At 36.2% G+C, this 26,639-nt stretch overlaps 1 protein-coding gene across 3 annotated transcripts in view; it reads left to right on the top strand.

Annotated features, from left to right (window-relative positions):
- SH3D19 (SH3 domain containing 19) overlaps nucleotides 1–26,639 on the top strand; it is a 204,615-nt gene that overhangs the window by 60,923 nt on the left and 117,053 nt on the right. For 2 of the 3 annotated variants that reach the window (XM_031941646.1, XM_031941645.1), the window contains one exon: nucleotides 19,664–19,703. In XM_031941646.1, the coding sequence (XP_031797506.1) occupies nucleotides 19,664–19,703 (40 nt within the window). Of the gene's footprint in view, nucleotides 1–17,121; nucleotides 17,175–19,663; nucleotides 19,704–26,639 lie in introns of those variants that run through there. The other variant, XM_023505943.2, reaches the window with a different exon arrangement.

The raw sequence follows: 26,639 nt of genomic DNA, 5'->3' as shown, positions 1-26,639 counted from the left end.
AATTAGAAGATTTTAGCTTAAAACAGAAGATAACTATATGGGAGATGGGGGGAAGAGAGTGAAGAAAATCCCAGAGTAGGAGCAGAGCTGCAAATAAGAGGCATCAGGTAGAAGGGGTGATCACTAGGTAATAGCCTGTTGGATAAATGCTAGGTCATGAAAATTGTAGGTTTTTCTGAACCACAATAATTTGTTATATCTTTAAATTTCCTTTCAAAGTGGATTTTTCTGCTTTTGACAAAATAAAGGGTTAGTGGTTGCCTCAGCCCGCGAGGCAGAATGTGTGGACCCTGGAAGAAAAGAGATAAGGGCAAGAGAGAGGGGACACGCAAAATGGAGGCAAGTCAAATCATTCTGATCAAGCCTCATTTTAATGGGTGCAATAGTACAGATATAAATAGCAGTATAAAAGAAGGCAGGGTTGTTCAAACACAGTACAGGGTGGGGGTCCATGACAAAGGGTTGGTATCCCGCCCAAGGATGAACTGCTCAGATGTTTCTGGTGGCAGGAAGCTCTATGATGTGATCAGGGGATGCCTAGATATCTGCCTATTCAAAGTTAGGATGTGATTAGGAGATTCCTATTCAGGAAGTCTTTGGTATAATGTGATTAGGAGATTCAACCTATTCAAGGTTGGCCTTATGTGGCTGTAGATTAGTGCCTGCTCCCAACAAGTGGTCATGCTTGACATAAAACCAGCCAAAGTCAGAATTTTCCTTGTGTTGGTATTTGGATTCTGTCAAATAGAATTATTCTCTTCTTTGTTTTGAAATCCAGCCTTTTAAGCTCTAAGATTTAACTACATTTTTACCATGACTTGCAGGGCAAATCATTAGACTTGGTCGATAATCTGGTAACTCTGAAGTAAATGACACAAACATATGTGCGTATGTGTATGTCCCAGCCATCAGAAATATATAAACACCTGGAAACTCAACTATTTGCTCCAATAATTCACTTTATAGTTGCTGGAAAAAAAATTTTTTGTTACTTTATAGTGTAAATAGTACAAGTGAATTGGTGTGTGTGTGTGTGGGGGGGGGGGGTGTATGTTGTTTTTCTTAAATTAGCAATCAAATTAGTTTTAGAGGTTGTGTGGCAAAAAGAATAGAGTGATCCTGGGCTAAAATTCTATGACTGACACTTCATCTTATTGTATCTCAGTTTCCTTATTTGTCACATGAGATTAATGATGCCCTCAGAACTTACATCAACATAAGAATAAGTTGGGATAGTTGTATAAAGCACTTTGCAAGCTTTAAAGCCTCCTACAAGTGTCAGTTCTTATTTTTATATTCAGATAAAATGTTAAATCACATCCTACAGAAAACCACAAACTTCATATTACTATTGAAAAGTAAGTTGAACAAAGTAGCAACAACAAGGATCCGTTTGTCTGTCTGTTGCCTCTGGGTTCTTTTTCCTTCTGTGTATTTGCTTTTGTTTTGTTGCTGATGTTATTATAATTATTTTAACATAGTTGTCAGTGGACATATAATTTTTCTGACTTTGCTTTCTTTCTGCATCATTTCACATAAGTCTTTGCATATTTCTTTGTAGTTTTCATAGTTATTATTTCCTATGGTGCAAGAGTATTCCATTATGTTGTCATATCAGTCTATTCAGCCACTGTTTTAGTTATTGGACATGTGGGTTGTTGTCAGTTTTTGCTGTTATGAATATAGTGACTATGAATACTATTGTGTAGCTGGTACTCTTTTCCCTCCTTCCCCCTTTTCTTAATATTCTGAGGGTGTAGGCCTTTTAATGGCCCATTAGGTCACAGGATATGGTCACTTTCAAACTTCATTATATTTTGCCATAGGATTTAGTGCCTACTTAAAAATCATATAATTCAACACCTTTATCCTACGACTGAGAAGAATTTAATTAGCTGTACTATCTAAATTAGCTAAATTTAACCAAATTAAATTCCATATAAGTAATATAAAACATAATTATATAATATATAACATGTATTATGTAATATAATATATATAACATATAATAACTAAATTAATTAAAATTAATTAATTAAGTGGTCATAAGATGATTACTTGCTCATGTTGGACAGGAGAGAATGGTCGAGGGATACAAAAATAAGTTGGAGGATTTCCCAAAGAATCAAGTCATTCTCCTCTTGCTGGGTTTGGACATGTCATGGATATTTGAGCAAAACAGCATGGAGATGTCTTTATCAGCATTCTTGTGGTTGTACAAGTGAGCTTTATAACTGGTAAACAAGTAGTGAACATTACATTAAAGTTTGAGGTCCATTATAAGAACCTATCCTATCTAATCCCTGTGATATTCATGCAAAAAATCAAACTGATCAATACTGATTAGAGTAAGAGTAGGGATCCAAATGAATCATTTCTCATGGCATATCTATTTCCAGTATAACTTTCCATAATACCACCCTGATTGTAATACGATCTCTTATATATCGTATCTTCCCTTCAGAAGTCATTGCATTTTGAGAACATAAGGGATCATAGTTTCATTGTTTTCCAAAAAGATTACATCTAGACATCTAGGTATCATAGTGGATAGAGTGATGGATTTTGAATTAGGAGATCATCTGTTAAAATCCTGCCTCATATACTTAACTGGTAGCTAGAATGACTCTGGGAATATCATTTAACCCTTCATAGCTTCAGTTTTCTCATCTCTAAAATAGGGAAGATAATAGTGCCCATCCTACAGAGTGGTTATGAGGATTGAATGAGACAACATAGCAATCTTAAAGTGCTATAAAAATTGTAGCAGTTTTTATTTCCACTAACAAAGTAATAGCAAGCACCTGTCCCTATGTTATTATTTTTAATTGTCTTTATCATTTAATGATTATAAAGAAATACCAGCTTCACAAAAGTTTATATATGGTGGTTTCTCTGGGTTCTCAAAGACTATCCCATTAGGCTTTGGGATACAGAGTTTTAAAAAAAAAGGCATCATAGACCCATTTAGCTAGAATTAGAGAGGGTTACTGTTGATTTGGTCCCAGATATTATAACTCTTGAAAACTATCGAGGAATTAAAGGACATTGATCAGCATTGGAGAATCAAGTTGGAGACCCAGTTGAAATCATAAAACTTTAAAGTACTGAGTGAAGTAACATTATTGAATTATAAAAAGGAATTGGAAGACCTGGGTGGACATCTAATCCAACCCACATCTGAAAAAGAATTTCTTCTATGGGTGATCAAACCACTTTTGCCTGAAGACTTTCAGGAGGGGTGGCAGAAACCCACTATCTCCTGAGGCTACCCATTCCATTTTTGTATAGCTTTGATCATTAGAAAGTTGTTCTGCATCTTGAGGCTAAATAGTTTTGTTTTTAACTGATGATTTATTTAAATTTTTTTGAACAATTTGAAACAGTGTTTTAAATCATCTTATTGATTCCTTTTAAAAATATTACTTATTCTGAATATACTATCTCCTCCATTATAAAAAGCCATTGATAAATTAACCTGATAATACAGGCAGTATTCTTCCCCAGTTGTCCCATATTAGTCTGTTGAAAGGAAGGTGATTTTTTTCACTATCTTTTCCTTGGAACCATTACCAATAATTCCTCTTCCTTCACACAGAACCCTTCAAAGGCTTGAAGACAACTATCTTGTCCCCCTAAGTCTTCTCTGAGAGCAGTTTTAATTTGCATTCCTCTGATCATGAATACTTATTTCTCTGAGTGATTATTAACAATTTGTACTTTTTTCTTTGAGGAGTCCCTCTTTAACTCAAATAAAAATATGTTCCTTTTAGAGTATGAAAAATATCTTAAAGAATAACCCTGGATGCCAAATCAACTTTGAGATAGTGGGCTATTTGTTCTATGATCTGCTTTCTTAGTCATTACTGCTTGTTTTTCTTATTGTTTAGTTCTGTTTTTTTTTTTTTTTTTTTTCCTGGTGTGGGTTTGGGGTATGTGTATGTGTAATTAAAGTCCTTTAGTTTTTCTCAGGCCTTAGAATTCAGGAGTAAAAATGTATGGTAAGAAAAGAGAAGATAACAGGAGGGGAAGTCGACAACAAGAAGTCAACAAGTATTTATTAAGCCTTCGCTAGTCCTTTTCCTTAAAATTAATCTGGAGAATCCAGGAGGAACCAAACAAGTAGAGGAAGAGGCCCCAGAAAATATTCCCAGTGTGAGGTATCCCGGGATAGAATGAATGTCCAGGGGGAAGAGACTTCAGTGACCTGATCAAGAAAGTTCAAAAAACTTGAAGAGGAATGTATTCAACATGTGAGATATCATCTCAAACACGGCATAATATGGACTTGACAATAACAAATATTGTCACATAATGTGGCAAGTTTTCTGTGTGTGTACCACATGGTTAATAGCCTGTTGTCTTAAGACACAACAAATGCTTGATTTTGGGGAAAATTTGTGACTTTGGTTGGTGGATTCTTCATTATTATATTTTCCCTTTTTTTTTCTAGCTTGGTCCACCACCTTAGGGCTCATTAGCATCTGCTATCAGAAACCAGATAGGATCAATGGAGAAGGAATTTGGCAAAGCAGATAGAGACAAAAAGAGGTATCCCTTGAGATAAGAAGTGGCTTCATGCCATGACTCCTGCTCACAGTGCTAACTAACACTGGGCAAGTCTCTCAACTTTTCAGTACCTCAGTCAACTATTTAAAATTATAAATTTCATTTGAGTTGCCAAGCTACATCAGAATCCTAGCCCTACAAAATCACAGATATAAACTCAAAAATAAAGAAAATAAAGAAAAAAAATTTAAATACATATTTTTTGTACATTTCTGCTAAATGGTGCCCTACCAATTGTCAATCAGTAAGCATTTTTTAAGTGTCTAATTATGTACCCCCTTTGTGCAAGTATCAGGGATCCAAAAAAAAAAAAAAAAAAACCAAACAAACCTGCCCTGTCTCTCCCTCCAAAAAAGTGTCCTCAAGGAGCTGACACTGCAATGAAGGAGGCCTCTTTTCAATTAGCTATGTCTTTTTTTTTTTTGGGGGGGGGGGGGAGAGTGTGTATAAAAAGCTATTTTAAGTCCTTTTTTCTTTTTTGAAAAATTTATTGTGTTTCAACACATCTGTAAATTTCCCAATAAATCCTCCTCCTATCCTACCACCAACCACGAGATGTTCCCATTTAAAAAAACCACCTAATAAAGCACATGTTATTAACAGTTTATGTAATGTTTGCCTGTCATGGTTTACCATTTTTTTAATTCTAAAGAAGTTTGTTTTAACCTCCAGCATTTGGATCCACCTGAAATTTTGTTGTTGTTCAGTCACTCAGTCTTGTCCAAATCTTCATGACCCCAAAGATCATAGCACACCAGATCCTTAGTGGCAATAGGTTAATCAAATAATTTAATTCCTTGTCACATGTTATCTATCACATGAATATGGGGATTTGGGGTATCACAGGTATAGATTGGTGAGGTTGAATCTTTGAGTCTAATAAATCTTCCTTTCATTCTCTATCCCCATCCCTATCCTTACAGAAGGAAAGTCACAAGGGCCCTGATCAAATAAATAAGGATTTACAACAGAGTTTGACATAATTGAGAATTGTAAATTAGAGCTAAAGAGTGGGGTGATTAAGGCAGAAATTGATGCTGAAGTGAAGAAAACAGGGACAAAAAAATAATTTTGAGCACTGAAACTAGATCTTCAAAGCATAATTCAGATCCCACCAAATTCATAGAATCTCACAGAGTCTTGTCCAGCTCTTGCTCAGTGGTAGGATCAGGTCTTGCTCCCACTATTCTTCCTTACCACTCTGCCAAGGAAGACATTTTCTCACTCTTCTACTGTCTGTTTTCTAAGATTGTAACATATTTAGTTTAGGCTTTAAAGAGTCATTTATTCATTTAACAGGCATTTATTAAGCAACATTCTGGGGTCCTTTGTTCATCTTTGATGTCTAATGAATATTCTTGAAGTGTGTGGATTGCTCCCTCTTGCTATAAGGCCAGCCACTGTTCTTTTCCAGGCATTTGACTTTCTGATCATACCCTTGATAATGCTTTTCCTTTGCAATTCTTGGTTGGTAATGAGTGGCCATCATATACTTCTTTATTGCTTTTTGATTGACACACTCTTCAAAAATTGTGACATTTTATTACTCATAAAGCACCACTGAAAAAAGTAGGGCAAAAATATGGGCCTTTGTTAGTAGGGAAGAACTTGAAATAGGTTTAAAATGGGGAAACAAAGAATTCTGGGAAATGTCTTTTCACTAAAAGTGATAACAATCCAGTTGGAGAGAAAAGAATTTACAAGACAAAGCATCAGATGCTAGGGGACACATAAATGGTGGAGTTGGTGAAAACTGGGAGAAGGGAGTGATAGGCAAGAACTGGGACAGCTGACAAAGGTTCTGTGGGATTCCATGAATTTGGGAGGATTTGAATTAAGCCTTGAAGGTTCAGTCTCATTTCCCCTGTTGTCCCACTACCAGCTGGATATTTTTACCAACAAAAAGGTGCACTCAGATAATTCCAAACTCACTATTTGAAGGTGTCTCTCATGATGTTATTAACACTTGAGTCAAAAAAGCATTGGCTTTCAAGTCAGAGGATCTGGCTTCAGATTCTGCCTCTTATCCCCTTTGACTTTGGGCAAATATGGATTATATATATACAGAATCACTCAAGCTACCCTAGTTTTCTGTTTTCTCTTTGATAAAGTGAGAGAGTTGTACTAGCTGGTCTCTGAAATCTTCTTGCTCTACCTCAGTAAGCATTTGTAGCCCAATTGAGCTGGAGTTTTCTTGAGTATAGTATGTAGGAATTAGAGTTAGAAAACCTGAATAAAAATCCCGGCTGTAACACTTGCTACCTGGTTGACTTTAGCCAAATCATTTAATACAGTTTACTTATCTGTAGAATGAGAGTTTTGGATGAGATGGTATCTGAAGTCCTGTTGAGCAAATCTATGAGTAAATCAATTCTATGGAATTCTATAATTGAGAAGATATCTCAGAGATCAGCTAGTCTAATCTCCTGCTATCTGCAGGAATCCCTTCATAACATCATTCATCTAACTTCTTGAACATTTTGGGTTGCACCTTCCAAGGCAGCTCTTTCTATATTTGAAAGCTCCAATTTTCAGTTTTACTTTGAATGAAATCTTCCTCCCAACAATTTTTCATTGTCTCCTTAGGGGTTGGGCAGACTAAGTCTTATCTCACTTAGAAGGGATATATCAGAATAGAGAGAATTAGAGCTCTAAGACCTGGATTCTAGTCCTATCCTTGCTCCTAATTGGCCATATGATCTTAAGCAATTTTATTTATTTTTAATAAGTATTTACTTATTTTAAGAGTATTTTATTTTTCCAATTACATATAAAAACTATTTTAACATTCATTTTTTAAACTTTAGTAAATTTCAACATTTATTTTTATAACTTTTTGATTTCCATTAATTTTCTTTCTCCTTTCCCTTCCCTCCCTTTTCTCCAAGATGGCTATCAATTTGATACAAGTTATACATATACAATCACATTAAACATAATTTTACATTTCATAACAATCAGTTTTAAAATAACCTGAATTCTAAATTTTCTCCTTCCCTTTCTCCCCTCTGCCCCTCCCTAAGATGATGAGCAATTAGATGTAAATTATATATGTACATTCATTTAAAACATTTTCATATTAGTCATGTTGAATTCATTTAACTTCTCTGGAGTCTTGTTTCTTCATTTGTAAGTGTCTTCTCTATTGATTTCAGTTCTAAATTCCCATGAACAAACTAGTCCCATGAACTACTTTATAGTTCTTTAATTTATAGCAAGGCCTGACCGGAAAAGTACACGGTTCATTCAGCCTGACCAACAAACTCCTTTTTAATGACTTCTCACAGCTTTGTCATCATTGTGTTTGTCAGACCTGATTTTGATCAATGAAAGCCACATGGGAGGAACTAGAAAACATAGAAAAATGGAGAAAGAATAAGCTTTCTCCTTAAAGAAAAGAAAAACCCAGCCAGGGGCAGGATGACTGACAGTACCTACCACTTACGGATCTAGTATTTCAGCATTGCCCCATTCCATTTCTTTTATGTAATTCTGGAGAGAAACAGGAAAGTTAATGTGAATGACATAGAATTCCAGCTAGATAATTACAGAGCTATCAAATGTCATCAAATCCTCTCATTTTACAGATGAAGAAACTAAGGTCATGAGAGATTAAGTGATTTGACTAAATCTACCCAGCCAGTTAGTAAGTGACAAAGACAAATATATTACTCTTCCATCTCTAAGATCAGGGCTTTTCCCAATATTCCCTGTTGCCTGCATAGTGATAACAATATCTTTACTTAAAAGGGATTTAAAAGACTTATCCTCTTTCCCCCTCCCCAAAGTTAATAAATAGGAGAAAAACTAAGTTCCCTCTATAGTGGTGACAGATAAAACTCATGTCATGTTATCTTCATCAGTTTTCTTCTTTACCTCTTCTTTATCCTCTGCTATAAAATGGAGGTTTTGAAATAGAGAAGTGCTAAGATTTCTTTCAACTCCAAACCTGTGACCTAATGAAGTGTGAAACCTTGAACTCTGCTATGTGAAAAATACTGAGATAGGTACTGGGGATAAAAAAATAAAAATAATACTGCTCCCATACCTCAGGGTATTGTATCCTTTAAAGGAATGTTAATAAATACAATAAATTAATATCAAAATTAAATAAACATTAACTAGATAAATATAATAAATATCAAAGAAAATAAATGTATTAATTGAATTAAAATAAATGAAAATTAAATAAAGAATACAAAAGAACATAATAAATTTAAAGTAATATGGGGATTCATAGAATTCCCAATTTCTCTATTTTTGTCCGCCTGCATTTTTGATTTCCTTCACAGGATAACTGTACACTATTTCAAAGTCCGATTCTTTTTGTACAGCAAAATAACTGTATGGACATGCATACATATATTGTATTTAACTTATACTTTGACATATTTAACATGTATTGATCAGTCTGCCATCTGGAGGAGAGGAAGGAGGGTAAAAGTTGGAACAAAAGGTTTTGCAATTGTCAGTGCTGAAAAATTACCCATGCATATATCTTTTAAGTAAAAAACTATAATAAAAATAAATAAATAAAGTAATAATGTGGGATCCTGTATTAAAATTTTAGTTCATTCTGAGTTTAAATAACTAGTTATGTATTTGGAGCTAATGAAAGGAATGATTTTTGATAGGGCCGAAAGTTTCTACCCTTAGAGAAGTCTGAACAGCAGAGCTGAAAACTTCCCATAATGTGTTTCACCTGGTGTGACTCCCTATAAAGGTGCTAGTCATTCAGTTTCTAGGCTTCTTGAGTAAGCAACTTCACAAAGACAGGCAGGATAGTGGGTATCAGCATCTTGTGACTTATGAAAATCCACATGTCAGTTTGTAGCTGTTATCGTTCATTCATTCAGTCATATCCAACTCTGTGTGACTCAACAGACCTTCTTAGCAAAGATACTGGAATGGTTTATCATTTCCTTCTCCAGCGTATTAAGGCAAATAGGGTTAAGTGGTTTGCCCAGAGTCATACAGCAATATCTGAGAATGAATTTGAGCTCAGGTCCTCCTGACTCCAATCTCAGCAGAGCTGCCTTCTGGGCAAACATGAGGTAAGGGACTTGCCAAGGGTCACACTTTAATAAGTGTCTGAGGTCAGATTTCCACTCATGAAGATGAGTTTTCCTGACTCCTAGATGCTTTTCTAAGTTTGGTCAAAGGATTCTAATTTAAAGAGCAGAGTCCTGTTTCATTTCTTTCACTAGTCTAGTTCTAAGTCTCCAACATAGGCTTTTAAAACACAAGTATCTCATAATTATTTTACCATATTATAACTAATTTTAACTCCCCTCCCTTTTTTTTTTTTTTTTTTTTTTTTTTTTACAAAGAGTGAATTGTAAAGTGACTTGTCCAATGTAAGTAACAAAGTCACAATTTGAACCCAATTCCTTTCCATTCCAATTTTTCTGTTTATTCTGCTTCTCAGGTCAGAAAAAAGCTGATTTGTCTTTGATATTAACAATGTATATTTTTTTGTTCATTCATTCATTCATTCAATTATATATTTCTCTCTCTAAATATCTATTTATCTATTTGTTTAGTTGTAGATTTCTTCTCTCTCCCAAACTGGACAGGCAGTAGTCACTCTTGGCTTGTTCAGTTCTAATTGGCCCAGAAGCTTTAGCCTGCTCCATGTTTCTAACTTGGGAGGATTCTCGTCTCTCTTGGCAGCCGGGCAGCTCCGGGCCCCTGGGAACTTACCATATTGCTACAGAACTTGGTGTAGGCATCTGATCAGCTTTAGCCGCACTGGAGCTCTGAGCTCCTGATTGCAAGCCTTGGCATCCCTTCCTAGCCAGGATTAGGGGCCTGAGCCTCCACACCAGACCCAGAGGCCTCTTAAAAAGATGTTAGAACCAATTTGTCCAGCCCTTGATACTGAGCTAGATGGACAGTGTTTATACAGGGAAATCTCTTTTATCTGCTTTGTGTTTATACAAGAAATCTCTTCTATTTGCTTCCACAACCTGATTTGTCAGGCCAGGATCTGAGACAGTTTTCTGTTATATGATCCAGACATGAGCACTGAACTTCTATGAAAGGCCTGGTGCCCACGCCATGCGACAATCCTAAACCAGATAAATTAGATTTCAGAGGACTAAAAAAAAATTGTACATGTAATTATTGAGCAAACTATAGGTGGGTGAGCTTCCCTATGATTCTGGGGAAATTCTGGAACAGATATTAAACAAGAAACTTACAGATATGTAAAGAGGACACAGGTAATTACTACTAGCTACCATTAAGAATGCCAGATTAATCTCATCTCTTTTTTTTTTTTTTTTGGTCACCTTGTTATAATTCATAACAATTATAATAAATAATAATAATAGTCTATATAGCACTTAAACTTTTTAAAAACACTTTAAATAGATCTTATTGGATCTTCATATATGAGATAGGTGCTATTATTATCCTCATTTTACAGGTAGAGAAACCTTGTCTCAGGGAAGTTAAATGCCTTGTCTCTTTATTCCTATTTTATGTGTCTTAAGTCAGATTCAAGTGTAGGACTTACTGACTGCATTCTGGTCCACAGCTTTTCCACATTGTCTCTCTAGCAAATTTGGATTTTAGCGAAATGTTTCATGAAATTTCTCACCACATCTTCATAGACAGGATGGAGAGTGATGTAGGTACAACTGGGTAAATTTAGAATATGTTGAGTCACTGGACCCAAAGAGTGTTGATCACTACTACCCACCTGGAAGGAGATCTACGCCAATATGCCCAGGGTGTAGAGCCCTGTTCTGTGTGGACATTTTTATCAATGACTTGGATGGTGGTATTAGATGGCTTACTTATCAAATTTATCAATAATTTAATGTTGTTTAATACAGTCAAGATCCAGAAAGCTCTTAGTGGAATTATTAGGCCTTGGGGAATGTTATACCTTAGGGGAAGATTAATAGTTTCCAAATGAGAGTGTAAACCAGAAGGCTGGGCTGGGTAAGAGCCCAGAATTGAAGAATGGCCAAGATTCAAGGGTTCTGAGGTAGAAGCTGGGGACCAGCGCAATGATTTCCAGCCAGAGATGTCTGCTGGGCATCAGGATGGAAGCTACAAGTAGTTTTGGCAAAAACACCTATCTGTTACAGTCTGGCTTCTGGAAGCTTCATCCTTTCACTGGAAGTTGGATATCCTCCTCATTCATTATGCTGATAAACCCTTTCACTGGAAGTTGGATATCCTCCTCATTCATTATGCTGATAAACAGATCCATAATTCCATATCATATATTGCTCTTTGTCCTTTGACATCATTGATATTGTGGGAACTGATACTTGGCAACCTGGAATTATGGTCTGGGGTAAGCAAAAAATCCTACATTTAGATTTTTTTAGAAATAGCTCTGAAAGTACAAGATGAGGAAGATGAAGCTAGGAATTTGTATATATGAAAAAGACGTGGAAATTTTAAGAATTGAGCATAAATCAACCTATAAAATATAATAGCCAAAAGAGATAAATCAAACTTATATTAATAATAATATAATAATAATGTATGTTAATAAAATTGCCTGGATTGCAAGGTATCAATAAAAACAAATTTTTTAAAATACCAATATAATATGTTAATGTTAATAAATAATATTAATTATATTAATATTATACAATATAATATAATAACACTGATTACTATAATTATTAACTTATCCTTTTGTGGTTATTGTTGAGATTTCATTGGAGTAGAGAGTTCTTCATAAGGAATCCTTTTTACCAATAGAGATGGGCAACTGCTCTACAATTTATAGTCTTAGAACATTTCCTTGGACATTAGGACATTAAACTTTGCCCAAGATAGAATAGCCATTATATGTCAAAGCTGGCCATGACACTCCACACTTCTTCAGTGTTAGAGCAGCCCTCTGGCCAATCCCCATAGTGCTTCTAGCTACATATGGAGTCGGAAGACTAGAGTTTAAATGCTGATTTGGACACTTACTAGTTGCGTGACTATGAACAAGTCAAGTTTTCTGAGCCTATTTCCTCAAGTGTATAATAAAGGGATTGAACTATATGAACATCAAGGGGTGGAGTGAAATGAAATAGGGCGTGATAATAATCTTAAAATATTTAATGATTCCCAGAATCAGAGGACTGGAAGAGACTGTAGAGGTCACATAATCCAATCTGTATCTGAACAGGAATTCCCTGTACAACATTTCCCCAAATACTCACCCTGACTCCACTGAAAGAACCTATTAACTTCCTCAACTCATCCTATTTTTGTATAGCTCAATTAAGAATTTTCTCTGACTTGTATTCAGTTGAAGTCAGCCTCTCTGCAATTTCTCTTTTGCTTCTAGTTCTATTCTCTGGGACAAAGAAGAACTAGTCTTATTATTCAAATACTTAAGTAATCATCATGAATAATTATCATAGAGTTGTCAGTTCAACAGACTAAATAAACATCCCACTTCCTTCAGTTGATGAGCCTTGTCAGGTCCAATATTGAGTCCTCTTACCATCCACAAAAATCACAGAATCTTAGAAGGGACCTTAGTCTAAGTCTAAGTGTGGGATCCAACCCACACTTCCTCAAGAATTTGGACTACCAACCAATACTCATTCAGCCTTGGCTTAGAGAACTCTAGTAATGTTTACCATTTCTTTAGATGCTGTAGTTAACTTTCTGACAGAAATGCATGTAATTTTTCAAGATAAATGACCTTAGAGACTTGGAGCCAAGATCCCTTAGTATATCACTTAATGAGCTATCAATAGAATGGGAAAGTATCATGTAAAAGCTATGTTAAACTTATTTTGCTTGACCCTGAAGAGAGACAGAGCAGATGAGCGAAAGTTACAGAAAGATTTTTATTCCCTTTAATTTTTGTTGTTGGTCACTTATTTCTGTTGTGTTCTACTCTTTATGGCCCCATTTTGGGTTTTCTTGCCCAGGAGGAACTGTGCTAAGTTCTAGAGATACAAATAGGAAAAAAGAAATCCCCTGTCCTCAAGGAGCTTACAATTTAATAAGAGGAGTCAACACACAAAAAGAAAACTGAAGAAGAGAGGGAGAGGAAGGTACTCAAGCCTCGGGGAATGAGTCCAAACCCAGTATCCTTTCCACTTTTAGCTCCCTGCTATTTTCCAAAATTAAAATACTTACACTGAGTTTGAGACTGTGGTGGAACATCAAAATGGAGTCATCCCATAGATCAGGGGTCCTCTTTTTGAACTTTTTGAATAGGGGGTCAGTTTACTGTCCCAAAGACGGTTGGAGGGCCAGACTATAGTAAAAACAGAAACTTTGTTTTGTGGGCTTTAAATAAATAGACTTCATAGCCCTGGGTGAGAGGGATAAAGTCCTCAGCTGCCGCATCTGGCCCATGGGCCATAGTTTGAGGACCCTCTAAACTAGATATGTAGGGATGGATTGGGATTGGAAATATAGATTGGAAAGCCATATTCATGGAGACTTTTTTTTAAAAGCTTTTTATTTTGCCAAACATATGCAAAAGATAGTTTTTAGCATTCACCTTTGCAAAATCGTGTTCCACATTTTTCTCCTTTCTTTCCCCTACCCCCACCCATAGACAGCAAGCAATCCAATATAGTTTAAATGTGCAGTTTTTCTAAACGTATTTCCATATTCATCATGCTGTGAAAGAAAAATTATACTAATAGGTGAAAGAAAGAAAAAAACATGAGGAAAACAATGCAAACAACAACAAAATAAGGTTAAAAAATTATGCTTTTAATTCATATTCAATCTTCACAGTTCTATCATGGAGACTTTTATTATCACTGAATATATGAAAATGTGAAATTATTAAGGTAGAGAAGAGAGACATAAGTATGGGCATACCTCCACTTAGGGTATGAAGGAGAGACAAATATTTCAAAGCTAAGAAAAGGAATCAGATTCAGAAGAAAAAGAGTGATCAGGAGTGTCAAGTGCTTTGAAATATGAAAAAGGATGAGGATTGAGCAAAACTACTGGAATTGACAAGAAGTTATTACTGTCTACTCGCAGCATTGTGCAGTGATCAACTATGATGGACAGCTTTTCTCAGCCATATGATGATCCAAAACAATTCCAAAACATCCATGATGGAAAATGCTGACCACATTCAAAGTCTAAATGCAAATCGAAGCATAATATTTTCACCTTTTCAGAGGGGTTTTTTTTTTTCTTTATCGTGGTTTTTCCCTTTCTTCTGACTTTTCTTTCATAACAAGATTAATATGAAAACATGTTTACCATGATTACATCTGTAAACCCTGTATCACCTTGCTTGCTCTCTTAGGGAGGGGGAAGAGAAAGGAGAGGAGAAAAATTTGGAATTCAAAATCTTATAAAAATAAGCATAAAAATATCTTTACATGTAAATGGAAAAAAAGTAAATACTATTAAGTGCAAAAAATAAAAGAGAAGTTAATATTGTCCTTTAAGACAGTAATTTCAAGGGTGCATAAGGCAGTTGATGCAAGATTTGCTTTTAGGGAAGTTGTGGTAGGAAGCTCAGACAGTCTGTGTAATTGATTCTTTCCAGGAGTTTGGCAGTAAAGGTAAAAAGAGACTAAGGTATCCTGAGACCAAGGGAAAGAATTTGTTTTTTTTGTGTGTGTTTTAGAATACTGAAGAGTGGAGTATGGTTATAACGAGACTAAGGGGAAGAAGCCAATGAGAGAAGAGATTGAAGGTGCAATATCAATAATAATACATGAAATTTATGTAATAACAAATATTTCTTAAGCACCTAATTATGTGTCACTATGTTTAGCTTGGGTATACAAAGAAGTGCAAAAGACAACCCTTGCTGTTAAGATGCTGATAGTCTAATGGGAGAAATACCATGTAAGCAACTATGTACAAATAGGATATATACAGGGGGAAAAAATTGCAGATGATTAAGAGAAGGAATTAACATTCAGAGATAGCAAAACAAGGCTATAGAAGGTAGAATCCTAGTGAGACTTGAAGGAATCCAGGGAAGTCAAGTCAGAGGAGATGTGGTGAAGGATTTCAGGTGTGGGACAGCCAGTGAAAATAAAATCAAGAGATGATGAAATATCTTGTACCATGAAGAGTAGGGAGGTTAGTGTTGCTGGACCACAGATGATATGGAGAGGAATAAAGTATAAGAAGACTAGGAAGATGGGAATGGGACAGTTTATGAAGGTATTTGTGTATCTGATTCTGGAGATGATGGGGAGTCAGTCATTGAAGTCTTGAACAGTGGGGAGACATGATGTGATTTGTGTTTTAAGATCAGTCTGAAAGCTGCTGAGTGGATGGTGGACTAAAGTGGGGAGAAACTTAAAATTTGCAAAGTGCCTTTCATACATTGTCATCCAAAATTTCCAACAATCCTGAGAAGTAGGTAACACAGATTAACAAATATCATTCCCATTTACAGACGAGACACTTGAAGCTTAGAGAGATTGTAACCTAAATATGGTTATACAGTTATTAAATGTCAAGCGCTAAGTTTGAACTAAAGTCTCATGGACTCTATCCACTATACCTCATTGCATCTCTCTGTAGAATTGGAATATTAGAGGCAAACTAAAATCACTGCATTTTTCTCATAACCATTTCTTATGCTGCTTTTGTGTGTTTATGGCCAGATTTTTTTTCCTGTCCATGTTGGCAAGAAATCAGTGAAATCTGCCTTCCGTGCTTGGTTTTATTCCCTTTCGGCTCCTGGAATTAATCATGGCGACTCCATGTTTTATCAGAACTAGAGAGTCTTCATACAGCACCCAGCGTGTCTTGGCACCGAGTTCCATCTTTGCTTTTTGCAGTGGGCAAAGGGAAAAATAAAAAGAAAAGGAAATTGTTCCCAAACAGGACTTTCTATAACCTCTTAATACAAGGGAGAAAAGGAAGGACTATGGACATTCAGGAAAATGAAGCCAAAACATGCGTTTCAGTTTTGTTTTCAGTGGTCAGGGCTGGGGCGGATTCTCCACTGTATTGAATTACTGAGCCATTAGACCCAAATTAATAAAACTTCCATGGAATCTGAGTATTATGCGTACAGAGTTTGTGCACATGAATATATGTTTATATACGTAAGAATGTGAGTATATATGAATGGACTTTAAAGAAAATGTGATATTTATAGGTTACAAAATCAACTTCCTGGTTAAAAAAAAAAAAAAACCAACACCACAAAACTAGCTCCACACAAGAATAAAAGCCCCCATATGTTTTGAGTGGAAAGATACAGAGAGTCCAGAGATCCTGTTTTGCCAGAGAGAATGAAAAGGAAAAGTGAACTCCATTACATTAACTTCCCGAATGACAGCATTCCAGTTGTTCGGCTTGGTCATAGCCCATCTGCCAATCAGAAGTGAGCCCTCGAGGGAAGCTCTCTGATGCTGTCTGTTGTTTACATAGACTGTGACTCTGTTTCTCCCCCTCTCACTGGTGCCTTCATGTTCTCCGTGTACCACGAAGAAGATCCTGCCACTGCAGGAAAGTAGGACCCTAACAGCCAGCGACGTCCCTCCCAGAGGAATAGAAACTTCTTACAGGTCATTTTTAGCCACGGGTAAGAGCGCTTGCTTGGATAAATGCTAAGGGTGGATGAGAAAGATTGTTTCTGAATAGAAGGAAGCATCAGGTGTCCTTGTGAGACCTTGCAAGTAAGATAAGGGGGGGGGGGGGGGGAAGGGGGGGGATGGGAAAGTTGATAAAGAACTTAAACTTTTTGGGAGCGGCTGAGATATGGGCTGGACAGATGTTAGTACCTGATGGTAAAAAAGCAAGTTGTGTTTCTTAAAGGGAGGAGTAAAGCTTGCCTTATTTCAAAGAGCTACAGTAATATCAGATTAAATGCAAATGGAAAACAAATTAGAACTAGCAAGTTATTTCCATCTTGTGTTAGGTACAGAAACACGCCGAACCGAGTAGTTTTTTTTTTTTTTTTTTTTTTTTTTTTTTTTAATGAAAATCCCAAATCCTAAACGCATGACTGCCAAATCCTTGACTAAGAAAAGATGTTTGCTTAGGAGTTCCATAGTCAGGTTTGAGGATTGCTATCACACTAAACTGAACTGAATAAACTCTATTCCTTTCTCTCATTTGCATACTTAAGAGTCTTATCCTTACCTTATCTCCAAATGGTTAAAAAAAAAAGAGAGAGAAAAGCTTGCTGGTACAGCTGTTTTATTGCTATGAAATTCGGGTTGTAATACTGGAACACTGGCTTATGATGATTTTCTAGAGTTGTTACTTTTAAAGGAGCTTGGCAGTGGGAAATGTTCTTTTTTATTTTTAAATTTTTTTATTTATTTTACTTTTCCAGATACTTATGGTGGTGGACTAATTTTTAGTAGGGACAAAAAAAAATCGTGGCTTTATATAAAGTTTCATTGAGCAACTTATTCGTTTGCAATAGGATATTTTAGTTATTCTTTTTCTTGATTGCTTGAGCTCATGGGATTTGGAGGTGAAAAGAATTTTAAAAGCCATTTGGTCTAGCCCTTTTGTTTTAAATGCGAGAAAACCTTGGATCACCCAAGTTAAGTGATTTGATCTTTTAAGTGAGTAGGCTGGAGTTGTGAGGATTTGAGCCTAAGGGCTTTTGAGTCCAAATCCAGTCTCTTTTTCCTTTCAGAAATGTTAACCAGGCACTCTTCACCTTCTTTTAAAAACTTTTTCCTCTGGATTTAGCATTGAAATTGAAATTCAAAGACTAAAAATCTCTGGGAGTTGGAGAGTTAATAGAGGCATTCATCCTGCCCCTCTGTTTTTGCAGATGTTAATTTAGCAGACTGCTACATTTTCCCCTCCCTATCCTTTTGGGGACTTGTGCCAGTCTTGATTCATGGAATGATTTTTTGGGGTTGAGTAATCTGTGGTTTTTTGGTTTCCTCACTTTTTCCCCCCCTTAGCTAAAGTCTTTTGTGGTTTTGGCAAGGGAGTTAAAACAGCTAAAGTTGAAAATAAATAAGTCCACTGAATGCTGCTTTTTCTGACCAGATGATTTTTAATAAGTAATAAACTTTATGAGCTATGTCATCATGCCATCCTCATCTCTTCAGCTAGGCAAACCCTCTCAGCTCAGATAATAATTCCTGTGAAGGGCAGAACACAACATTTGTTTTAAATTGCTTTTTTTTTTTTAAATAGAAACTTGAGCAATGTACAATTACAGCTACCAAAACAAATATAGCTCAGACAGGCTTGACCATTCCACTTGACTGCTCAAAAATTTTCAGTAGCTCCCTACTTCCTCTAGGGTAAAATACAAAGCTTAGTCCGATTTTTCTTTCTTTCTTTTTTTTGGACATCTCAATCATTTCAGGCTACACTACCACTACTGCCATCTACTTTGCCAATAAGCCTGCCCTTTTAATAAAGAAAAGTAGATAAACAAAAATCAATGTATGCAGCAAACTCATCTGACAGTTGAAACCTCATCTGACAGTTTATACAACATTCTGTACATAGTTTCCCATCTTGCCATTGGAAAGAAGGAGATTCAAGTTTGGCATTTAAGATCTTCCACAGTCTGGTTCCAAACTATCTTTTTGTTCTTATTTCACATTGTTAATCTTTGAATTCTATATTCTAGTCAAAATGGATTAATTAGCATCTTCAACCTCAGCATCTTCAGTTTCTGTGCATTACTAGAATGATAATTCCTCAAGAGTTGGGATTGTTCCATTCTTTCTGTTTGTGTCCACAATGCCCAGCATAGTGCCACCTACCTAGTAGTATCTTAATAAAGATTTTGTGATTGATTGATTCATCTAACCTATCCTTCCCTTATTTATGTCAGGAGTATTCTCCTTTTTCAGCTCTTATTTCTCAGAATCCTTATCTTCTTTCAAGATTTAATTTACATGGTATATATCCTTTAAGTTGCCTTCCATAAATAATCATCCCAGTTATTAGATCTGTCTTCACACACATGCACACATACCCCTTTTCATTTACTTAAGCATATACATGTTTTTCTTCGCCTGATGAGGTCATCTTCAATCTCCACTATTATCAACATGTCTTGTGCATAGTAGATACTTAAAAATATGAATTGAATTGAATGGAGAAAAAATATTTGAGAAATTAAAGTTTTCCTCTACTGCTAAGGAAAATTTTAACATGTAAATATCTTCTTTCTTTACAGATCGCAGTGAAAGAAATAAACCAGAACACCGTTCTTCAAGGTATGTAATTTTAAGAAATCTGTCTACAGCTATGTTAAAACTTAGGATTTAACCTATCTTTAAAAAATTATTTTGTTGTTTTCATTTTGTCAGAAGTGCTAGATGATAGTAATCTTGGTCATTACTTGGCTTCCAAAATCAGGAAGTGGGACATGGATAGATGGTGATAAAATAGCAGTGGAGGGGATGCAGTGGATAGAGCAATGGGCTTTGGAATCAGGAAGATTTGAGTTCACATCTTCTCTCAGACACTTACATGCTCTGTGTGACCTTGACAAGTCACTTAGTTTGTCTCAGTATTAGTTTCCTCATTTGTAAAAATGAGATGATAGGAAATGGTACCCACTTCCCAGTGTGGTTTACTTGATTATTGATCAAATCTCAAAATAAATATAAGGTGCTTTGCAAACTTTAAAGTACTATATAAATGTTAGCTATTATTGTTTATATTTCAGGATTCCATTAAATGATAATTGACTCTCTAGAAAGAGTCAGGGTACTATACTGGAATTTGGGAAATTTGTCTTCAAGCTTTCTCTTGTTTGCTGTCTTTTTTACAATATATTTTCCCTCTCGGTTCACTGAAAATCTCATTTCAAAAGATTCTCATCTGTTCACTTAAGTCTGGTTAAATGTTTTTAGCCTGAGGTTTTGAAGGTTTATGCTGCTCCTATCATCTTTTCTTCATACATCATTTTTTGTATCCTGTGCATCTTTATTTTTTAAAGTCCTGTCCACCTTTTTGTGACCCCCATTTACGGTTTTCTTGGCAAAGTTATCAGAGTGGTTTGTCATTTCCTTCTCCAGCTCATTTTGTAGATGAGGAAACTGAGGCAAAAGTGCCACCCAGTTATAAGTCTGAGATTGGAGTTGAACTCATAAATTGATTCTAGACTTGCCACTCTATCCACTGTACTATCTACCCACCAACTGTAAGTTAAATCCAGGAAAAATTGCATAACAGAATTCCTGCCACAGCTTTTTTTTTCCCCTTCATCCTATGATTTCATCAGTATAGCAATGAATCCTCACGTTAAATCTATAATTCAGAGAACAGAATTATAGATTTAATTGACTGGATCAATGCTAAGAAAGTAAAATTACATGCTCAGGATAATCCAAGTAGTATATGAGAACCAGTACTTGAACTCATTTCCTTGCAGGTTCTCTGTCCATTATACCTGTTAGCTCTTACCTAGTACATAGGAAGCATTTAACAAATGCTTGTTGAATTGAATTGAATGTTATATTTCATATATATATATGGTGTGTGTGGATTTATTGACATAGTAAGCTAGACCACGAATGCTGTGAAATTTTGACGATCATGGATCCCAGAGAATGCTAATTATCATCAACAAATACATGAAGAACACATGGAATTAAAATCACAGCTTTTTTTGGTATATAAATTTTCTGGTCTACTAAGGTACCCCAGTATAATTCTGGAATTACAGTGTTGTGACAACTTTTCTCTACACTAGCATTTATTATCTCTACACTACTTATTATATGCCAGAACCACTAGCAGGTGCAGTAAATGGAGCACCAGGCCTGGGGTCAGGAAGACTCCGGTTCATGAGTTCAGATCCAGCCTCAGATACTTAGTAGCTGGATGACCCTGGACAAATCACTGTCTCAGTTTCCTCATCTGTAAAATGAGCTGAAGAATGAAATAGCAAACCAATATGTCTGCCAAAAAACCTCAAATAAAGTCACAAAAAAACTAATGAACAAGAGCAAAAACAATAATAACTATATTCCAGTGACTGTGCTAAACCCTTTTACAAATCACTCATTTGGTCCTCACAACAATTCTGTGGAACAGATGCTACAGACCCCCATTTTACTGTAGAAGAGATTTGAAGTTGTGACTTGGCTAGGATTATATAGGTGATCAATGAGGTCACACTTGAAAAGTGGTCTTCCCAATGACAGATCCAATGCTCTCTGTATACTTCCTTATTTAACTGCCTATCCATTGGAGCTGTAACAAAGTAGAATAAGCCTGTGCATTTTGGATTTGTTGAGTTTGAACAGCTATTGGAACATCTCTGTAGAAATATGTTCTCAAGACTCAGGTCTAAAGAAGGGAGATCCATTTGGATTTTTCAGGTCTAAGCCACATATTTAGGCATTATTTGAACAGAGAAAAGTGTTGATACTGTAAGAGTGAGTGAGAGTGTCAAATGAATGAAAAGGGGGGGAAGGAGATGCTGAGGACTTTAGAGAAGCATATCCTTTAACTGGTTACCTGGAGTCAGAGAAGGAGACTGAAAATGAGTGCTTAAAGGGGGATATTAGGAGACTATTTGTGGTGAGTAATCTGTAAGAGTTTATTTGCATAGCTCTGAGGATACAAATACAAATATAAGACATTTCCTGCGTCTGGGAGCTTGCTGTTGAATGGAGGAGCCTGTATTCACTGGGGATGGGGGGGTGGGGGGTAGGGCCTGGGTAGGATATTTTGGTCTGAGAAATCCCTGGAATTTAAAATGGAACAGACATTTGACACTTTCTAGAAGAATCAATGGGATTGATCTGATTGCAGATCTGCAGCAAAAGGTAGGAAAGGAAGGAAGGAAAGGACAGAGGGAGAAAAAAAGGAAGGAAAGATGAAGGGGGAGAAGGAAAGGAAATGCCTGGGATGAACATGGTTACTGGTTGGGAATTCAGAGCTGAGTAGTTTAAGATCCTAGGGTTGAGGTGTGAGAAATGAGGGTGAGAGATCCCTGGGCTGGTGCTGCAGGTTCTTCACAATCCCAAATACAGGCTATGTTTGTGGCAAAAAAAAAAAAAAAAAAAAAAGATTACACTGAGAAACAACTTCCTAGATGTCTAGTTCTAAAGGCAGGTAGGAAAGGTAGGTTTTTAAGCAAAGATGGTTTTACACTAAGAAGAAACAACTTCTCAACAGGCCTAATCCTGTTAGGATCTTTAGCAAAGGTTTGGATTTCAGCTTTTGATTATATTGGATTTTTGTGGCCCAAAGCTAGGGAGTGAATCTCCAGATGAATTTGAAGGACTAATTTTCAACTCAATAAAGGGTGGTGATTATGCTCTAGGCCAAGTTCTCCAATTGAATTGGAGATCCCCATGGGAGTTTCCCTTAGGAACTGGAGGATGGGGCCCCTCCCAGAGGTTGGGAGGGGTTGAGATTTTAGGGTTTCTCTAACTCAGGTTCACTCCCTGCAAGATCAGGGGGACACAGTTTACATCACTAGGATGTCTAAAAAGCCAAGGTGCATATTCTTCCTGTCATTGTGTATCTCCTTGCTGGACTACTGCCCAACTGGTATAATTCAGATTGACCACTCTAGGCCACATCTGGACTACAAGGACATCACAAGACTCCTTACAATGATGATGTAAGTGGAGGAAGACCGGGGCTCCATCACTCACAGTTCTATAGTGGAAGAACAAGGTCTGGAGGCTAAGGAGACAGGATGTGGTCAAGGGTGGTGTGATCCTACCCTTCCTCAATCCACCCCCTTCCCCTGCCACTTTCACACTGCACAGTGAGGTACTGTACTGCCAGGCAAATTTTTGCCTCTGAATACAGGGACAGGCCAAAACTAGTTTGTTGCTGCTGAGCCAATAGAGGAAGAAGAAAAAAAGATAAATGAAAAGATATTTAAATCGTATTTTGTTTCTTTTTCTCAAGCAAGGGTAGAACATGTGTACACAGAGATTGCATTTGTTTTAGGCTAAGTGTCAGCAAATCTCTAGATTCCTTAATGTCTTCCTTTTGAGACTGGTCAAGGACAAAAGAACACAGTTTGGGTCAAATTTTGGAAAAGCTTTTAAAATTAATTTTATTGATTTTTTTTTTTGTTATATTTCCTTGATTTTCTCCCTTATATCTTTCTTTCCTTCAACCTCTCCCAGAGAGCTATCCTTTATAACAAAAGTCTTTTTTTTTAACACAAAAAAGAGGGTGAAAACAAATTTAACAATATCAACCACTACATGGAAAAAAAATAAATCTGACATTATCTGCAGTATCCCATACCTGTGGACTTCTCATACTGATGCAGTGCTAGTGGTAGTGAAGAGATACAAGAATTGAGGTGGGGAATCCCCTCTGGTCCAGGGCAGATTCAATGGGAAAGAATTTGCAAACCCAAAAAGTCTGAGTGGCAGAAAAGAGAAGTTTATTGTTCACTAAGAAGGAGGCTTTCTTAGTGGGCAACATTCCTAATCAGGAATTTGGCAAAGGTGTGTTAACAGACTCCTGGTTATATGGGCAAATGTTGACCTGGAGCTGGGAGCTGTCTGGGCTAATCAATCAAGGACCATCAGACAGATCTCCAATTGAATAAAATCACTTAACTGAGAGTTGGAAGGCTTCTTCTCAAAATCTGGGAATTCCCTGAAGAGGCTCTGGGCCACCCCCAAAAGATCTCAGTTTCAATGGAGTGTGATTTAACTAAGATCTCTGATTGAATGAAACCACTTAATTTGGGAAGGGCTACTCTGGGAAAGGTATACTTTTCCCATGGGAGAGCTTAAAACCTTGAATCTCCCCTCTTTTACAGATTAAAAGGGACACAGTTTCAGGGTTCACCCCCATCAATATCATCTTTAGCGCCAAACTTATTCTTTGTAATTTTGCAACATTCATTTTCCTTTCGTTTTGTGGTGGTTGTTCTTTCCATTTACATTGTGGTAGTTATTTTTTTTTTCTTGACTCTGCTTGCTTTACTTTGTATCTTCAGAAAAGGTTTAGTGTTAAATACATGATTTCTTCCAAAGGTCCAACCTAGAAAACATTCTTTGGAATATTTTTGAGAAGCTTATTGATAGAGGTTTTATGTTGTTATTCCTTTGTATAATTGTTATTGTTACTTTAAAGTATCTTCTTACATGTGGCAGGGGAAAATGGATACTTTAAAGAGTTTCAATATATCCTGACTCATCTTACACACACGTAGCAGGAGGGTCAGGGAAGAAGGTAGGTGGGAACAGGAGAGCTATTCTTGGCTACCTCTACTACCGCTAACTCAAGCCAATCCCCTGATATTTCAGAATATTAGAATGAAAAAAGAAATTCATTGATATTTCAGTATTTAACAAAAGGAAATTTACTTAGCTATGGGAAGCAAAGGATATTGAACAAGGATAGGCATTAAGAACACCAGTTAATTGAGCTGGAACAGAACTTTTTTTTTCTCTTGAATTGCACCATGAAATGCAGCCAATCAATAGAACACAGGTAGAGACCTTAAATTGTTTTGGATTGATAAAACCAGGAAGTGATGTCAATAGATGGATACTTTAGTTCCCTGAGTCATTCCAATTTCAAGAACAGTTTCATTACTTTGTAAGGGAAAATTTATCCCAGTCTGCAGTGGGGAGGTAAGATATTACTCCTAGAATCAGAGGGAAAGACAGAAGCGAGGGAATAGAGAGGAAAAATGAAAATACAGAAAAGCAAGGGAATGTAAAAATAGGAAGAAGAAAGAGAAAATAGAAAGAGGAGAAAATTAAAAAAGAGAGAAAACGGATGAAAGAGAAGAAAAAAAGAGAAAAAAGAATGATAACAGGAAGAGATTAAAGAGGTCTTTATTGGTTGGATTAGATTATTAGTTTCTCTTAAGTTCTCTGGCTATGATTTGCTCTGAGGCAAGGTAATCAGTCTATTAAAAAAACTTTTCCAATAAGATCTGTGCTTTGTGGCTTGCAACTATTTGGTGCTTAATAAATGATTTTTAGATTGGGTTAACAGTTGTCTCAAATTAAACAGAATGGCTAAATTCTTGCAAGAAAGAAGGCTACTTACTGTTGATTGTTGCTGTTGGAGCCTCATATGGCAAAGCATTCTTCATCCCAACCTGCATTCTTTTCCAGAAGCGGGTCATAACCATGCTACAACTCAAATTTTCTCTATTCTGAGGATCTTAGGAGTAACATTGGTGTGTGTTGCAATTGAATTACTTAGTTTAATTACTTAGTTTTACTTAGAATTACTTAGTTGAATTACTAAGCACCCCCCATCAATATGTTTCTCATTTACACAAGATCATGACATGATACTATTAACTTTTTTCCGCCACCAGTTTTAAAAAAGAAATTATTTTTTAAGTAAGGTAAAAATTGCAAGAATAATCTTTCCCCGGCCAATCAGCAGAGCAATATAAGCAAGGTTCCAGCCAAAAAATCAGTTCTCTTAATTCAGAGTCCTCTCTGTCTGCTGTTCCCAACTAGGGTTAAGTTACTAGCCCAGGCTCACACAACTAGTTAAATGTCTGAGGCTGGATTTGAAGTCAGATTCTCCTGACTCCAGGGCCAGTACTTGATCAACTATGCCATCTAGCTACCTTTACCCTTAACTTCTTATGATTCCTCCTGTGTTCACTTCATTCTCTTACTTCTCCAGCTGTCCCATCTTCTAGCTTCTCCTGTTGATTTCCTTCTCCCTCTAATGGTTAGTGATCCCCAGGGATCACTGACTCATCATTCTTTATCATAAGAAGGAGGCAAAATTCAAGATGTCTTTCTTTTTCTGTCACTTGTGAACTCAACAATCCTTTTATAATCTACCCATAGTTCCAATAGTTGTTTCATTTATAATTTTGTCAGTTATAAGCTTCAGAATTCTAAAGTCAATCACGTGCAAATGAGATGATTGACTATAATGAAGCCAATCATTATCTCATTTATTGTTCTTCCCATTAATAGATTCTCTCAGAAAATTTATGTGAGTGGTAATTCTCTCTGGTTCTTGAAATATTGTGTCTCTTCTCAACATTTAATCTAAGAGACTGTTTTTTCACAGGTTGGTTTTTTTAAAATCAATTTCCCTTACACACATGTTATTTTTGTTTTTGGCTCTTTTGGCAAATAAACATATGAAAGAAGTAATACTTTATATTATTTTCAAATGAAGCAATATTTTTAAAAAGTATTTAGTTAGTACCTAGCACACAATAGGCA

The sequence above is a fragment of the Sarcophilus harrisii genome, chromosome 6 (genome assembly GCF_902635505.1).
Source record: "Sarcophilus harrisii chromosome 6, mSarHar1.11, whole genome shotgun sequence".
In the NCBI taxonomy this organism is placed as follows: domain Eukaryota; kingdom Metazoa; phylum Chordata; class Mammalia; order Dasyuromorphia; family Dasyuridae; genus Sarcophilus; species Sarcophilus harrisii.
The sequence above is the reverse complement of the archived record's forward strand: the minus strand, read 5'-3'. Positions and strand labels throughout refer to the sequence as shown.